The sequence below is a fragment of the Lynx rufus genome, unplaced genomic scaffold (genome assembly GCF_022079265.1).
Source record: "Lynx rufus isolate CCGP_SWC_20201006 ecotype Redwood Valley unplaced genomic scaffold, mLynRuf1.p SCAF_4, whole genome shotgun sequence".
Taxonomy (NCBI): Eukaryota; Metazoa; Chordata; class Mammalia; order Carnivora; family Felidae; genus Lynx; species Lynx rufus.
In genome coordinates this window covers 94641810-94660547 of record NW_025814856.1, presented here as the reverse complement: position 1 = coordinate 94660547, position 18738 = coordinate 94641810, and the positions used below count along the sequence as shown (strand labels likewise).

The 18738-nt window shown below is 37.8% G+C and overlaps 2 protein-coding genes across 2 annotated transcripts in view; one reads left to right on the top strand and one right to left on the bottom strand.

The window, feature by feature from the left end:
* The first annotated feature begins 4851 nt into the window (after nt 1–4851).
* FAM237B (family with sequence similarity 237 member B) lies at nt 4852–5241 on the top strand. Its single transcript, XM_047095770.1, has one exon. It carries the CDS (start codon nt 4852–4854, stop codon nt 5239–5241), a length of 390 nt encoding a protein of 129 aa, XP_046951726.1.
* A 7893-nt stretch (nt 5242–13134) lies between these two features.
* The window catches only part of CFAP69 (cilia and flagella associated protein 69), a 60850-nt gene continuing 55246 nt past the window's right edge, over nt 13135–18738 (bottom strand). The window contains exons 20-23 of the mRNA XM_047097564.1: nt 17392–17589; nt 15604–15690; nt 13618–13722; nt 13135–13305 (exon numbers count right to left, since the gene is read on the bottom strand). Of these exons, the coding sequence (XP_046953520.1) occupies nt 13135–13305; nt 13618–13722; nt 15604–15690; nt 17392–17589 (561 nt within the window). The remainder of the gene's footprint in view (nt 13306–13617; nt 13723–15603; nt 15691–17391; nt 17590–18738) is intronic.

The following is an 18738-nucleotide window of genomic DNA, read 5'->3' as shown; positions in this document are numbered from 1 at the left end:
GTTCCTATTTGTTAACCTGTTTTTCTTTCTTTTTAAAAAATATATATTCAACTTTATTTCATTAGCAAAATTCATTTAAGCCACACGGTGGCCATAATGCTATGTCCTGAGCTGGCTTAACCATCCCACTGTCCCCTTCAGACCAATGTATGAACATACACACTATGTTGAAGAAGGGACTTTAACATGTGAAACAATGAGACTTGGACACTGACTCCTCCCTCATCCCCCTCCCTATAGCCAACCCACCCACTGCTTCAACTGTTATCTGCACATAGACAAGCTCTCATGGAAGAGAGGCTGGACACCAAATAAGATGACCATAGGTTACCCAAGTCCAAAGGAACTCTTGGCAGATGTTGAGGAAACAATGATGAAAATGACACCATCTCCCAAAAGCTGAATGTGAAGCACAAACTGCCGTCTAAGAGATGTCAGAGCCATGTTGCCAAGGGCAGCAAATCTTACAGCAGAACCCAGGGAGAAGAGTGACATCACTCCGTCCCACAGTTATAGGCAACACACTCACACCTATGTATTAAACAGGCTCTTTATCCCGGACAAGGAACATCCAGAGAGAGAGGCCCTTTAAGGACCAATTAATAATTCTGATAACACTGATACTCTCATCTTGCCTTTCCAGCCATTTGACACCTGGATGGATATGCTTAGGTCAGTGTTCCAAGGTTATAGCTGGTGGAGGGAGGTCTTATCCACACCCCACACCTCTGGAAGGCGCTTGGAGCTGTGTGCTAGTTAGTTGACCTCTGGTGGTCCAGGAGCTCCCAGGAAACAGGTTCTCCAGTAAGCCCCCAGGGACTCCCTCAGTCTAATAAAGATGGAGAGCAGAGTCAGCACCACACCTAAGAGGTAGAGGTTCAACAATAGGCTTCATGGCTGAGATGATACTACTCCTTTGTAGAGTAGCAGAGCTGTCTTCTGCTTCTGGAACTTCTCTGGATTCTCCAGGAGGAAGGGCCTGCAGTGGCCTGCTCGCTGTAACAGTGGGTCATGTTAGAGTTGGGAGAAAAGTCAGTCAACCCTAGATGACTCAAAGGACAAAAATGTAGCCTACAGCAAAGCACAGAGGAAGACTGCCTATACTGCTCACAAATCAATCTGTTTTTCGTATTCAGTTTTTACTTTCCACCTGTTCAAAAGCTTTGTTCTTTATTTCTGTCATTTAGAAACTACCAAAGAAATTTTACATATATATTTAACAACTTTACAAAGTGTAATTCAGTATCTATATCTTACCTTTCACCATACATATTTATTGACAAATTCCAAATTTACTATGTCTCACTTTTCTAATCCTCCTCTTTTTTTTTTTTTCTCCTCTGCTTTCTTTTCCTTACCCTTTGATTCTTCTTTCTCTTTTATTCCCTTCTTTCCTTGGAGATTTCACTTTCTTGATTACTCAACAATAATTTAAAAAGTACATTTGTCATCATTTAGGCAGTTTCTATTTACAATGCAGCAGTGGACCCTGGAGAGAAATCAGTCACATTGTAGATATGTTTTTTCATTGACTCGAGGGTAGAACCAAGAGCAGAATTTCTGGATCATTTTCAGGTTAAAGAAATTATGCCAGTTTTCTTCTATGGTGCTTATACTTACTAGCTGACATTCTTCTCAAAAGTATATGAAAATATTCATTTGCTCAAAAATTTGCTAACATTGTATAATATCAAATGCTTCAATTTTTGTTAAACTTTAATGAGAGAAAACAATGCATTATATCCTTGAATGTGAGCATCTTTTCTCATATATACTGGATTTGGGGTATTACTCTTCTGTGAATTGATGATTTATATCCTTAGTATATAGGAGTGGAATGCCCAAGGCCCAGTCAAATTGGACAACAGCTTTGGTGGTTGAAGAATTCTTTGGGAGAGTGCAGGGTTTAAACTTCAGATGGAATGCTGAATGTTGGATTAGGTAACTTTTAATGTCTCTGCTAACTTTAAGAGGCCATGGTTAATAGTGGACTGAAATGCCTGGAAACCTAGAGCTGAAGAAAATCTGGTATGAGATGGATTTGTGTGTGTTCTACCTAATCAGAGTAAATGACTCACTTTGCAGTTCTGTTTTGTAAGGAGCTAGTCCTAGAGATGGAAGGGACACGGAAGGGTATTGCCAGGGCAAGACTAATAATGATGGCTGCACTCATATAATGAGGAGGGCAGAGTGCAGCTTTTTGTATAATGGTAGAGTTGGGAGAAGTGAGCTTTAGGGAAGACAACTGCTGGGAAATTGGCTGTTGAGTTTGGCCCATAATCTTAACCATCCCACCTCAAGAACCAGTGAGGAAAGGGTGACCTGCTTAAGGGTAAGTTGGATTAAGACAACTAGCTTTGGGTTGGTTTCCCTTACAGCTCCATGTGATGATTGCTTTTGGGATTTGGGGATAGACGTCAGACTTAAACATATAGTACAAACGATGTGTCAAGGCTGAGATTGATGCACAATATACAGATATTTAAGGGACTTGCCCAAAGTCTTCATTCTACCAAAGACTAAAGAAAACTATCTTCTCAAAGTTAAACACTGTGTATTTAGGTAGAGGGGAAGATACGTTGCAATGTGTATGTGTTACTATAAATAATTTAAATGGTGCTTCGCTAGAGGTTAGAACTCATCAAGGAGGTTCATTTCAATAGGGTCCATAGCCTTATGAAAGTTTTTCTCTGGATAGGAGAATAGGGTGTGAAGGCTGGGTGGGTGCAGGGAGGAGACAGCTGGAATATATAGTGGACTGACTGCTGTGATGGATTTTCTCAAAGGCAGAAAGGTAGAAGGGAGGGGGGAGGGCGAGGAAGACCTGAGCAACTGTAATTTCAAAATTGGGAGGAGGGCATGACAGGAGCAGCAACAGAGGGCAGGGAGTGGCCGGTCCAGTGGGTGCCCAGTGTAGGAAGGTGGGCAAGATGAGAGCTGGGTCTCGGCAGCGTGACCACCCACTCTCTGCCCCCTCACTCTTTCCCTAGAAAAGGAGCGTGGTTTCGGGCTGCGCGCTGACTAGGGCGCCACTCACGAGGCCGCAACAGAGCCCGCAGCGCCGCCATCGGCGAGCCAGAGCCTTCCAGCCCCGGAGCATCGAACTGCGGACACCCTTCAGCTGGGCGAGTTTGAGGTGCTCGCGGCGCGCGTAGAGGATCGCGTGGAGGGCAGCTTCCCGCCTTTCGCCTGCCACTGGGGTGGGACCTGGTTGGGCAGGGGGTGGGAGCCGGGAGGGCCGGCTTCTGGAGCCTTCTGAGTCCTCTTGTCCCTACCTGGCAGGAGCCGCCTGCAACCTTCGAGTGAGCTCGGCGCGCACAGAACACCGCGCTGGACGCGCGCCTCGGCGCAGACGAGAGGTACTCCATTTCCGCTCGGGCTCCCTCTTCCGAGCGAGTCCAGATGACCCTACCTGGAGGAGGGCACTGGTCGGGAGTGTAACCTGAAATTCTCGTGGAAGAAAATTCTCAGGCCCAAGCCAGTCATTTCCGTTTAGAACTTCTATCATACATTTGACACTGCCAGCTCAGTTTGGGAATCTGCACAGATTTTGACGATGTGAAAAGACCTGAATAAGCAAAGTTTTTTGTTTTGTTTTTTTCTTTTGTCTCTTTACCCTAAATTATTTTAGAGGAGATGTCAGACGGTGGTATATGGGTAAGGAGGTGGTGAGTCTTCTGGATTTGTCCCCCCTCTCCACTCCTCGGCCTTGGCTGTCAAGGTTGTGTCAGGGACTTTTCCAATGCCAGCTCTGTAGCAATTCAAAGCCAATTTAGTCCTTGATGTCCACTCATGTAGCCAGTTTACTGAGTGATGATTTGGCAGGGAAACTTGAGCAAAGACCATTAGAAAAAGGCAAGATTTTGCTGAATGTCATTGGCCCTACACTATGTCGTATTAGCTCATATCACCTTTATTGTCTTCCTGCTCCTAAAGGTATGTCCGTTTAATCTTCTGCAAACAGATCCTGAACAACCTGAGAGTAGCCAGGGACCCACCAGACATCAGTGCATAACAAATATTTTTCAATGAATAGAAATGGAAGAAGTGTCAGTAACTTTGAAACTTTAAATGGTGCTTGAACATCCAACACCACTTGGGTTAATAGATTGGTTACATCTAAAATTTAGGGGAAAAAACACCTTTTTCTCATGGTTACACATGGAATAGCCTGTTCTGATTCACTTAGTTGGAATGTGTTGTGGTGGGAGTCTTAGATACGGACACAGGAGACCTGAGAATGTGCATAGCCATATCAGTTGAGAATTTTTCTAATTTGTAAAGGTTGGAGCATAAGTTTTTAAAGATTTCTTTCAGGGGTGTCTGGGTGGCTTACTCAGTTAAGCATCCAACTTCAACTCAGGTCATGATCTCACGGCTCATGAGTTCGAGCCCCACATCAGGCTCTGTGCTGACAGCTCTGAGCCTGGAGCCTACTTAAGATTCTGTGTCTCCCTCTCTCTCTGCCTCTCCCCTGCTTGTGCTGTGTCTCTCTTTCTAAAATAAATAAACATTAAACAAAATTTAAAACAAAGATTTCTTTCAGCTCTAAAAGTCTGTGATGAAATGAATCCATCACATCTTCAAAAACAAGTATTGCATTTCAGTGGCTGCTGAAGACTTTATCAGAACATTGGTAAATAGATTGTAACTGCATCTTTTCAAAACAAGGTTTGAGAGTCAGCAACTTAGAGGAAAATCAACAAGTACATAGTAGACAAATTTGGCTTGATCAAAAACACGTACATATGTCTTTGTAAAATTTTAGGTTTAAATAGATCATTGAATAATTGAATAATTTTCTTTTTAACTTAAAAATATATTCCCTCATTTTTTTTTTCTCTATAGAATATGGGTTTTGCCACAAGAGGACGGTTCTACCTACCACTGGGCTGCATGATGCTGATCAATCTGATTAATGCTGACTTCGAATTTCAAAAGGGGGTGCTTGCCAGTATCAGCCCAGGCATCACAGAAGATATTGATTTCCAATGCTGGAATTCTTGCTCTTTGACACTGATAGATCTCAAGGAACTCAAGATACAGCACAATGTGGACGCTTTCTGGAATTTCATGTTGTTTTTGCAAAAATCCCAGCGGCCTAGACATTATAATGTCTTCTTAAGCATAGCTCAGGATTTCTGGGACATGTATATAGACTGCTTGCTCTCACGATCTCATGGAATGGGCAGAAGACAGGTGATGCCTCCCAAGTATAATTTTCCGCAGAACAGGAGGTAATTTAAATGTATACTTAAGAGAATAGAAGTTTAGTTTTCTTTATTTTTTTGAGTTTTTATTTTGAGAGAGAGAGAGAGAGAGAAAGAGACAGAGGGAGAGAGAGAATCCTAAGCAGGCTCCGTGCTGTCAGCACAGAGCCCCACATGGGGCTCTAACTCACCTACCATATCATGACCTGAGCCGAAGTTGGACGCTTAACCCACTGAACCACCCAGGTGCCCCCAGCAGTTCAGCCTTCTTAAAAATTCAACATTTAATCATTTTTGCCAATAAGCTAGCAAATTTGCCTTATTTTTTCCTAATGATTGACTTTGATTTTCATTTTTACTGATTTTATATTATTTAGAAACCGCAGGAGCTCTGATGTACAGACACATGATCTAAATGATCTTGAGATATAATACATTTGGTAGATCATTAAAATTATTACCTTATTTTTTCCCACAAATAGTTCATGAGAAATCTGTTTAACATCATAGTTATTCATATTGCATTTATTGAAGAAATTTTAAAGATAGGACATATAATTAAGGCTTTTTAAATTAAGTTTTTCAATAGGGTTATTTAAAAGGATGAAATCTTAAAAGTCATTTTATAGTGAGTATTAACAATTTCTCCTCTCTAATATTATAGGACTGGATTTTACAAAACATGAGTTTTACATAGAAGATAGAGAACATGGAAAATACCTCAAGCAAAGTGACATCAACCTGAAGGTTTAATTCTGTCAGTATTTCTGAAGTCAAATATTTCTTACAGTATTTATCAAAATTGTTATTTCTAGTTCTTTAATATTTATGAAAGTTGTATTTTTGTTGATGTGATGTGTAAATGCTTTATGGCTATTGAATTAGCATTTCCATCTTTTCAGGTAATTTGTCAATATTTTTTTTATTTGGAAGGCATATCTGTAAAGCATCTTTAAAGAAAACACTTAAAATGCAAATGCAATATATTATTAAATATAATAGTTGAGGGAGTAATGCTGTGACTAATTTTTTAAGGTATCTTATACGTAATATTGACTTTAAATTGTGCCAAAATAAATGCCAGTATTGTCCTAAAAAGTAATATTTGATTTTGATGTCATGTACTGAGTGGCTTCTGAAATGTGCATTTCATCTCCAAGCCATCCTATATATTAAAGTGTTTTTCTATGCATTAAGGACTAAAATTTTTTACATTCTCACTTTTATTGGCTTAATTAAAAAAAAACAAACAGAAAGGTAGTAAGAAACTTCATTTTAGTAAAGTGAAGTTTGGTAGAATTTTGGTTTTTAGGTACTAGCTCAGTTTTTCTTTTTAAATGTATTTCCTACATACATCTCACATCTTATTCCAAAGAGGATGTGAAGCTTTAAAAATATATAACAAACAATAGGATAACATGAAGTAGATGAGGAAATTTAGATGATGGGAAATAAAGACAGGAAACTAATAATATGTAGTTGTATTTTGGATGAATACTTTTAAATGCATGTTATAAAAGCCTATACCTTTGATAAAAAGGTAGCTGTAAGTTTGGTCTGAGTTTTCTACTTCTAAAGGTGAAGGACTCATGAGCATTTTCAAGATTCACACTTAAAAAGTTTTTTTTTTTTTTTAATGTTTATTCATTTTGAGAGGGAGAGAGAGGAGGAGAGAATCCCAAGCAGGCTCCACACTGTTAGCACAGAGTCCTACATGGAGCTTGACTCAGGAACTGAGATCAGGATCTGAGCTGACATCAAAAGTGGGATGCTTAACTGACTGAGCCATGCAGGTGCCCTCACTCTGTTGATAAGAAAAACCAAACAACGTGTTTAGGAGAAGCCCAGCCTTTGCTAGGACTAAAAACCAATAAAGATGACAGGTTTTCATAATGGCTACCATGGGATACAGCACTGTGTTTTCAAGTATCCTGGCAATGACAGATTCCCTTCAATGCAAGCTGATGTCACCACACCCAAACTCAATTAAATATAAATAATTTTAAAAGTAGCAAAAATAATACTGAACAAATGGGCAACTGTCCGATGATTTGACTTGATCCAAGAATAAACATTAAATGGTGGAGTGGGGGCTGACATTCTTTGAGTTATGGATCACTTTGAAATTCTGATGAAGCTATAGACACTTTAACAAGGAGTTTTATGTACACAGTGTCATCATTTTGTGTATGATTTGGGGGGAGGGGTCCATGAACCCCAGGTTAAGAATCTCCAATATTAAAGAATAAATGGTTTGCATGGCTTTCAAGTATTATTTTATAAAAATTATTTCATATAACTGAGTTTTGTATAATGAGGTTCTAGATAATATAAGGTTGTCAGGCTAATAAATTCCTATATTGAAAATATTTTATCTTGCCAATTAAGGACAGATCCCTAAGCTCATAAAATTAGCTGGTTGGAGGGTGGGTCTTATGCTCAGATGACCAGAAAGATACATAAAAAACTGCCCATGGGGCACCTGGATGGCTCGGTCGGTTAAGCGGCCGACTTCGGCTCAGGTCATGATCTCACGGTCCATGAGTTCGAGCCCCGCGTCGGGCTCTGTGCTGACAGCTCAGAGCCTGGAGCCTGCTTCCGATTCTCTGTCTCCCTCTCTCTCTGCCCCTCCCCTGTTCATGCTCTGTCTCTCTCTGTCTCAAAAATAAATAAACGTTAAAAAATTTTTTTTTTTTTTTAAACTGCCTAATTCATTTCCTGCAGGTGGAGGCATAGGGTCATGACTTTCCTTAGAGGATATCTCTCTTTTACAACCTGTGGGTAAATGATTGAAGCTCAAAAATTCAATGTCATAAAGCAAAACCAGATAATTTTAGCCTAAAAAATTGTTCAACTAGTTGTTATCAATCATAGTTGTCATACAAATTTTTATTGCAGCAATTATTAACTTTTCAGTGTTAATAAAATTAATTGTTAGCCATCCAAAATAGGTTAATTGAAAATGGCTTCCTAGATCACCTAACTGAATTAACAGGCTACATTGGATTATTAAAAATAGTAAAAAGGACATTTGCCAAAACGGGCAGTCTGGTTTTAGAGCAGTTCACCTTAAGTCTTTTTGCTGGTACTTAGATACCATGTTCTGTTAAAAATCCCCTCCCTCCCCAGCAATTTTTGGCACAAATCATGCCATTTTTATATAGAAAGATATATTATTATGTTTTCATCGTTCATTCATTCACAAAAACGTATTGAGCTTGTAGGTATACTGCTGAATAATCCTTGACTCACAGAGCTGCCATTGCAGTGGGACAAAGGTACAGTAGGAACTAATACACTAATTCAAAAACAATTTTATGATATGAAAATGTAAGTTAAAAAAAGAGAAATGGTGGTCAAATATGATTGAGTGGGGGACAATATGTATTTCTCTTTTGCCCTGTTCAAAATCATCTGACTAGATCATTCAAAAGATTTTTTTAAACTTTAAATAAACTTTATTTTAGAATAGTTTTAAGTTTGCAGAAAAGTTGCAAGGATAATGCAGAGATCTAGTATACTCCTCACCTATTTTTTTCCTATTGTTAACTTTTTACATTAGTATGGTATATTTGTCATAACTAATGGTCCACTACTGATACATTATTAACCAAACTTCATATTTTATTTGGATTTCACTAGTTTTTCCCTGATATCCTTTTTCTGTTCCAGGATCCCATCCAGGACTCCATAATATATTAAGGCATCATGTCTCCTTAGGCTCTAAGAAGGTGTTTTCATTCAATGACCTTGACAGTTTTGAGTGCTGATAAGGTATGTTACAGAATATCCAATTTGGGTTTGCTTGTTTTTCTTACAGTTAGACTGAATTTATAGGATTTTTGGGTGAAGACCACAGAAGTAAAGTACTGTTCTCAATACTTCAGATCAAGGGTATATGCTATCAACATAAGTTATCACTGATGATGTTTAACCTTGGCTAAGGTAGTGTATCCCAGGTTTCTCCGCTATAATGTTACTTTCTCTTCTGTTTCTATATTGTATTCTTTGGAAGCAAGTCACTAAGTATAACCCGCATGTAAGAGAATGGAAAGTAATGTTCCACATGCTGAAGGAGGGAATATCTACATAAATTATCTGTAGATAATTTATATGGGAGATTTGTCTGCCCTCACTCCCCCCCCTTCTTCTTCCTTCATTCCTTTTCTTTCATCATTTATCATATCATTCATCATCATATCAGTAGGAACTTAACAGACATTTATTTATACTTTGGGTTATAATCCAGTACTACTACATTACTTATTTTGTTGCTGAAATTGTTCCAGCTTTGGTCATTGGGAGCTCTATAGGATGTTCCAGACTCATCTTGTGTATTTCTGCCCCATCCCCAGAACCAGCCATTTCTCCAAGGAGCCCTGGTTTCTTTTATTGGAGAATATTATCAGAAATCAAGATCTAGGCACTAGGTGTATCTATAGAATTTTGACCTGATAGTACCAGGCCAATTCCTGACTGTCAGGGGCTGCTTTTCTCTTTCTCAGAAAGCATCTTTGACTGTAAACTCAATATAAGCAACTATGAAACATAACTGCTAATGAAACTAATGTAAGCTTAGGTTCTGTTGGCAGAAAGTATGTAAAAATGAGGAATACTGTTTTCATTATAACCTCCATGGGACCTACAACACCTGGAAATTTTTGTTTAGTTTGTCTGGTCACAGTTTAAAGGAAAATTAATAAATGGTGGCACTTCAGAAGGGGCTAGCCAGATTCATAAAGTCTGGAATGATTAAATAAGAATGATTACAGAAGGGGCACCTAGGTGGCTCAGTCGGTTAAGCATCCAACTTTGGCTCAGGTCTTGATCTTATGGTTTATGGGTTTGAGCCCCATGTCAAGCTCTATGCTGACAGCTTAGAGCAGCTTACAGCCTGGAGCCTACTTCGGATTCTGTGTCTCCCTCTCTCTCTGCCTGCTCACACTCTGTCTCTCTATCTCTCCAAAAATAAACATTAAAAAAAAAGAGGAATGATTACAGAAAATAGATATTTGACCGGAAAAGACTTAGGCTGAACACAATAGTTTTTTTCCTGTGATATGAAACATATCTTGTGCTCCAGAAGACAGAGGAAGAGATGAGTTATTCACCTAATTATTCACTGGTTTTCATCCAATATAAGCAAGAACTGGCTAATAGAGTTTAACCATGGGATGAGCTCCCTCATGTGGTAAAAATCTCATTATTGAAGCATGTTGAAACCATTTCATCTGTATTTACTAAACTCCATTTTTATTCTTTTGACTCTCTTTGAATTTCGTTTATTAGCAAAAGTTTCAGTTTGAGAGCTTGAAATTTTGTCTCAACTGACTCATGGAAGAAAACATATTGTCTGCCTTTCAGCCAGGCTGGATGGACTAGAGGGCTCAAGATTGGTGTAGGAGCACAGGATGTGAGGAGAGACAGAGACCTATTATAGTTAGTGACATTGTCATACTGGTTCACTTGCTCACTACAAAGGTGGCTGGAATTGTAATATGCAAACACAATGCACATCTGTCTACCAAGGTTAATTGTCTGTATGAAGCAACACTATCCTCCATCCACCTACATTTATTTAGCTGTTAAATGGCTGCTAGGTAACAACCTGCCCTATTTTACCTTTCCTCTTCCTGATGGGTAAGATCTACACAGCAGAGGGGAAAGGTCCAGCGATATCACAGACTACTTTGTAGTCTGTCCTAATCAGTTTGGAGATATCGCATTGTACTAGATACAAAAAATTATATTCAACCAAGTAATATCAATTCTATTTCTACACAGTGTTTATGTAATCAGTTAATGTATTTATGTCCTAAATACTTAAAATTCATTTTGGATAAGGTCTATTACTGTTATGGAGTAAATACATGTGAACTACCTTAATATATCTGTGTTTAGCATTACCTGTATTTTGTTGGCTGAATCTTCCTTTTGAGCTCAGAACTTTGCTGCATTTGCAGAGCTCAAGGGAAAGGCTGTCAGGAGCTGGGGCCACCATTACACTGATTTAATGATTTATTTACTGAAGTGTTGGTTTCAATAATGAATGAATGTAGTTTCTACCTTGTGCTTAGGGAGCTTAGCATCTGAGGAAGAAGCATATAGTCTACAAAATGAGGCAAGATTTGTTGTTCTTAGCCATGAACACTTCATTTTGATTGTGTGTGTATCTGACATACTTGAGGTGTATCTGTTGCTTTTTTGTATGGACATCTCATCAATGCGTGTTCTTATCCACATCTTTTCTTGACCCAGTAACTACTCTTTCATGGACTCTTTGTGCTTAGGGCTTCCTGTCAAGAAGAGGAACAAATTATGATTTCTAATATCTTGGTGGTGGTGGTGGTAATAAAGAAAAGGATTCGGGAGAGACAAAGCTGCATGGTAAGCTGATGCATGTTATCTATTCTTGTGGGCCACAAGGAGAATAGGCAGCTGGGCCAGGATTAGAAGCTGCTGGCCAATGGTATACTGTCAACTCATTTTAATTAGAACATGAAAAACGTTGCACTTTCTCCCCTTTTTGCAGATGCTACTACCTTCACAGATGGGGATAATGGAAAGTTTCTGGTGGAATGTGAGATGAGGTAAGAGGAGGAGAAGGGAGGAGGAAGTTGCAGGAGGTGGGTCCAGTGGGGTGATGGAGCCTTCTCTTATTTGATAACATGGACTCTATGCAGGTCTTCCCAACTTTGGATTCAGTAGCATCATGTTGGTAGCTTGTAACTGGTCACAGTGGGAGTATTTACACCATGCAAATTGGCAAACACTACAAATAAGGGCTATTTCCTCTTGAAGAACCAGTTGCTACACAATTACCAGTATACTGCTGAGTGTGCCTATGGGCCTAGAATCTAGACTCAAATACCAGCATATTTTCCTATTAAAGAAAACAGGTTCTTGTCTCTCCCTATCCTGGACATGAATTCAACTTTGTGGCTTCCCTGGAGTTTATGGGAATGGAGACAGTCTATGGAAACCTCATAATTGCATACATACATGGACACTCTGTTCCACATCCAGCATTAAGGCATCTATCTCCTGTTTTTTTGGAAAGATATCTCCACCACCAAAGGAGGGAAAACACTTCCCAACCCTCCCCTTCCCTTCCCCATTAAAGAAGAAAATAGCATTAGAATTAACTTTGCATATTTATATATTAAGAGTAAAACCATCTGTGTTTTTATTTTTGTTGTTTAGCTCATGAATAACATTTGCTTTTTATAACAGACATAATTTATTTTACTTTGACCAACAAATTGTTGCAAATGTTTTTTCTGCCCAGTACTTACATGTACATATGATAACAATATCCTGATTTTCCAGTCCATCTCTATATTTTGTTTGGAGTTGGCCTGCTTCTGGCTCTGGGAGTAGCCAGTACTTAGATCTGGCCAAAGTCATGGTGGATGGCTTCAATGGGCATGTGACCAATCAAGGGTCCCAACATGTGGAGGCAGTTGCAGAGATTGTGGAGAGACAGGCATGTATTTTTCTGTACTGGGTATCAATTTGGGAAAATATAATCCAGTAGCTGCTAGGGAAGGAGATTCTACTCAGAGCTTTAGTCCCTGGATCCAACAATGCCTGCAGTCTTATTTACTCCTAGATTTGATAGCTACAGAGTGCCCGTAAAAGTTTTTATTGGCTTAAACCAGATGGAGTAGTCATGCAACCAAAGGAGTTTTAACTGATACTATATGTTTTACAATTAAGAGAATTAGCAATCTTTCGAAAGAAATTGATGAAAGCTCTTCTGATGCCAAATGTTGATATTTTCAGTACAAATAGTGTGTGCTTACTTTTATTTTTTCTTAGTATTTCCTACAAAAATATTCCAAAATATTTGCTTTATAATTATAAATAAACATGTATTTAACTAAAATAAGCAGACTTTATTTCAGACAGTCTGTATACTGTCTTATGTAGGAGCGATCTTCTTTGGCTCATTCACAGTTTTGGCTGCTCTCACCCTTTGTAAGGCTCCTCCTCGAATAGGCAGTTTTTTAAGAGCAATGTCTGTATCAGCCAGAGGTCCTCCCAGTAATCGGGCAGGAGTGCTTTCCACTGTTACTACCCGACCAGAAGGCACCTGGAAAAGCAAAAGGTATATATCTAAGAGTTCATTTGCAAAATTTTCCAATAAGAGAGAAACCCATTCATCCTTTAGCTGACTTTGGAAAAGATACCAAATTATAGCAGTTTCTTGGAAATCCTGGAAGGCTGATCTGGTCTAAACCAGTACTGGGTGAGAGTGGAGGTACTTTAGAGATAAATATGCCTTAACTATGGGAAATGTGACCAGTGAAAAGAACAAATATGAGACAAAACCCCATGGAAATAACATTCTATGGAGACTAAATTCAGTATCTACTAAGAAAAGTCATGAAGCAAAAACCCTTACCGTTGTGTTAAGGCCTTTAATATCTGTCCTATGAAATATTGCATTTGGAGGTTGCCCACTGTATCTAGAGGATTCTATAGCTTTTTCCTGAAGCCTCTTTGCTTTCTGAAGATTTTTAAATTAGAAAGAAAGTAGTATTAATTTCTATTAAAGCATTAACCATTGTACTTAGAATGAAGTATATGAAATACATTTAATTGTGCCTGGCTTATACTTAGAGTGTTCATTAAGTAGCCCTGTAACCTACACTTACTCAGGCTCAAAAGATCATTATTAGTAAGTTATATCTTTTATACAACGCAGAAGACACCAGTCACCTAAAAACATTACTGAAATTTCCAGAGGTACCAGTCATATATGACCAAGGAATAAGGCGGTCCTAAGGAAATCATGTTCAATTTTTAGCACATAATTTAATAAGCTACTAACTTGGGTGATGCATATTTTCAAAATATTTTTCATAAATTAAACTAATCAGAACACTTAAATGCTTCAAACAGAATAATATAAATTGTATAAGTGTATATTGCACTTATATTAAAAAATTTTTAAGTTTATTTATTTATTTTTGGGGGGGGAGAGAGAGAGAGAGAGAGTGAGCGAGCGAGCACGCACACACAAGAACCATGGAGGGGCAGAAAGAGAGGAAGAGAGAATCCCAAGCAGGCTCTGCCCTACCAGCACAGAGCCTAATGTGGGACTCAAACCCATGTACTGCGAGATCATGACCTGAGCCAAAATCAAGAGTTGGACACTTAATCACTGAGCCACCCAGGTGCCCCTGTTGCACCTATAGTTAAACTCAATAGTTGAAGCACTGCCACAGGTGAAATTCAAGGTAACAAATGATCTGCATTCTTAAACAAATGAGGGGATGAATTTCATTAATTATTCCTTAAAAGTACAGATAGTTGTGAGGATGTTTTATAAGTTGGGAAGAATTTTTATTGAGAAGGGGGAGACATGGTACCTCAAGTGAGCTTTTGTTCTTAACTTTGGTTTTGCTACCTTAATGTGGTTTCACTATTTTCAGGGCCTAACTTAACATTCAACAATTTCATATCTAGTGGAAGAACTGTAACATTACATAAAAGCATATCCAAAGTATTAATGGAAAAAGTGGGAAAAGTTTATATATAAAAAAAAGTTTACATAAAAGCATATCCAAAAGTATTAATAGAAAAAGGAGGTTTTGGAAATACTTGCTGCTTCTCACATATCTCAAGTAAACATTCAATATTATAAACTTTTTAGATTAGTGTCTAACTTATTCCTGAAACAGCTTATCACATTTTTCCAAAGGGATGTTTCTTCTCAATTCTCATTTAAGCTTTAATATAACGTTACTTTTGATGGTCATGGAAGGGAAATACCCTTAGGGGAGAGAGTACAGACAATTATTTTTTCTGTCCTTCACTCTACTTCTTAAAGGAATGACCAATGAATAAGAAGACTCAAAGTGGAAAGTAGGAGCACATTTCTCCTGCTCATTGCTGGCTAACTATCATCTCCTTTATGCAATCCAGGAAATTATCCTTGATTCCCATTGCTAGATCAAATAAAACTCCAAGTAGTGTCTTCTGTAATATGAAAATGCATAGTTTCACTTATTATCCTGCACTGCGTGTGAGGATCTAACAGTGTTGGTATTCTATAGAAAGGTCAGCAGAAGGGGTTCCTGGGGGGCTCAGTCAGTTAAGCGTCTGACTTCAGCTCAGGTCATGATCTCGTGGTCTGTGAGTTTGAGCCCTGCGTCAGGCCCTGTGCTGACAGCTCAGAGCCTGGAGCCTGCTTCGGATTCTGTGTCTCCCTCTCTCTCTGCTCCTCCCCCACTCATGCTCTGTCTCTCTCTCTAAAAAAAAAAATGAATAAACATTAAAAAAAAAAAAAAAGATCAGCAGAAGAGGCAAATGAATATTCCTGAAAAAGTCTGTTTGTCTGAGTTGACTATTTGTTGTGGATATCACAAGATTTTAAAAGTCCTACCTTTAAAGTTTTAGCATTTGATGTTCTGGCCAAGAAATTTTCCCATGATTTACTAGCCAGTTCTCTTTGCTTGTGTGTGGCTTGTATCTGAAATGAGAAAGATAAGTAAGAATTCCAGTTTCTATGGAAGAATACCAAAGCACTTTTTTAAAGCCCTTACTTTGAAGGAAGACCTAGATTTTGCCAATGTAAATTTTAGAATGACTAGCAGAGGATTAGAATATTCAGAGTTCAGCAAAAGTCTAAATATGGAGGAAAAATCCTTCCTTCACTATGTGGCTAAGGTTTGAACTGTTTTCCATGAAATGTAATATAAAATTGTTGTTATAAAAATATAAAATATAAAATAACAATAATCATTCTCCAAAGACTGATTGCTTTATGTGATTATCACTTGTGAAGACACATCATAATCCAGAACAAGCTAAGTAAACGACCCAACGGCAAATTCACGGGAGAAAATAAAGAGATTCCTACTGCCACTGATAATAGTTTACGCGAGGTTACTTCAGGAAAACTACTAATTTGTGACTGTAGCAATTTAACACAAGCAGTTTTGTGAGAGTGCCGTGTTGGTTGTGGTGATGCAGTCTAGGGAGGTAACCACTAACTGCAGGCTATTTCTAAATTATAGAAACAATTCTCAACAGGCTATTTACTAAATTATAATCAGAGGACACATGCCCTTAGCATATATTATTAAATTTATGAATTATGAACCTAAGTATTTAATTAAACAACTACTTAAAAATAAATGGGGTCAAAGCCATGATAACATATCAAAAATGACCAACAAATCAACAGTTGTTAGTCCACACAGCAGACATTCTGCCATTCTACGGAACTAATGAGGCAGTAGGACTTCCAAGAGGGCTCTCCCGCTTAAGAGAAATAAATTACTTAAATGGCAACATCTATGCAATAAAACCTCTCAAAACTTTCAAGCAAATTGGTGTCTAAGATGGAGCAGAATTCACAGGTGGATGCAGACAGAATTCCTACTAGGCTGTAGATACATACGTTTAATAGACTATGTGAAAGATCAGACAACAGAAAACTTTGGAAATCACCTTAAAGAGTTGTAAACATTTAATTGTAATCATAAAGGGTCACCAACCAGAAGTGGGGAATCTGCATCACCTTTGTATCTGGAGACAAGCTAAATAGCTACTTAACCTATTTGTTCAAAAACTTCTGTTGTATTCAGTTTCTGACTGAACACAAAGCTTTGGGAGAATGGTTTATATTTTCCTGGAAGGTTTATCTGATTAAAGTCAGAGGCCAGCTTACCTCTGGATTTTTAGATAGAACATTCATTGTAAGTTTTATGGTACTGAAATGAGGATGGAGCTTTATGGATATGCCTATGGTTGGCATGCCAGTAAGGGCCTATCACAGAGGGATGGATGAGGGCCAACTTTCCCAGTGAGGTTAAATGTACAGTCACAGAGATACACTATCAGACACAATTTGCCCAGTGTATACCCTTAAATAGACCACAATTTTTGGAACTGACATTTCAAAAAATGTATCTCAGTTGTCTATTTTTTAAAATGTAAGCCTGTAGAAATCAAATTACAATGCCATAAATTCATAGTGAATATAGTAATTGAATCTCAGGCTCTTAACTCCATGGTTTCTTTAAAAATTTCCCAAGAACACTGAAAATAACTATAAGAAAAAACTACACAATATAAGTGCTGAAACACAAGTCAGGCAAATATATCGCCTGGTCAACTAGCTTATACAATGAAATTATCTTCTGCCTTAAAAGTATATGTGACTTACTTTTGCATATACTTTTTGTTCATTTTGCACATCTTGGTGTGCTTGGCTTTCAATCATCTCACTTTGAAGAGAAGCAACCATCTTTCCAATATTTTCTGATGCTGTTGTAATAGCTTCCAAAATTTTTTTATCTGTAGTGACTGGTCTTAACTTTTCTAATTTTATTTCTTCATAGATTTCATTCCATATTTCTCCAATCTGTTATAATAAAGTTTAAGTTTAAAAAGTTAAATTAACCAAAAATAAATGATATAATTTTAGGTAATCCTTTATTTGGGTGGTTGTTCCAAAGTTAACACCTACTGAACCACCCTTTCCCATCTTACTACTTGGGAATAAGTGCATTGGGAATAATTTGAGGCAATAGTTACATTTGAGTATTCAGAAGAAATTTATTAAATGTTTTATAGTGATAAGGTATTTGTGGATGAGGCTCTACTACCTAAGTCTAGTTCACTGTCATTGTCACTGCCCTCTGGTTTATAGTCACACTGTTTTCATAGTTGCAGAAACTGCTGCTTTAGTCTCATCCTCTGGAACTACTGATGTTTTCCTCCCCAAACCCATGTATTAAAAAATGAGTTAAGGAGTGCTTGGCTGGCTCAGTCCATAGAGCATGCGACTTTTGATCTCAAGAGTCGTGAGTTCAAGTCACACACTAGGTATGGAGCCTACTTAAATAAAAAATAAAGAATATAAATTGCTTGAAAGAAAAAAAAAATCTAAGTCAGGCTGAACTTGTAGGACATTGAGCATGGGGATTCCTGGGAATCTAGAGTCCTGTCTCTTGCCCCTTATTTTCTACCTAAGACTGAATCGTAAGCTGTTAAAACTCCATGGTTTCATCATACTGACAGCTCATATTCTAGGTTGTCTGGAAATTAATGTGCTTGAGTATGCTTATATTTGCAGAAAAATTTATATATCCAGGATTGGGAAGAAAAGGAGCTTTGTTTTCATTTGCAAATAGGTTTATTCATTGGCAACATTCAAATATATAATACTAATATTAGTAGAAGAAAATGTACTTAAAAAGACATTGCTGACACTTCAAAAGCATTTATTTGCCAATAAAGATATAACCATCAGGGTGAGCAACCTAATATCCTTTAACTGATATTTGATTACCATATAAACTAATAATAAAATCTTTAATAAATATTAATTGATTTTAATAAGCAATAATTCATTAATAATTCAATTAATTATAGCTCCTAATGCTCTATAAACAGAAGAAATTATATTTTAAAAATTCTGTAAAACTTCTGAATGCCTCTGTCAGTAACATCCATCTTCTTTTATAAATAGTTAGATGAAATCATATCCTATGGAAAATAGCCAGTTAAT

What these genes read in the sequence shown, in the direction of transcription:
- FAM237B (XM_047095770.1), top strand. Translation starts at nt 4,852, where the DNA reads ATGGGTTTTGCCACAAGAGGACGGTTCTACCTACCACTGGGCTGCATG.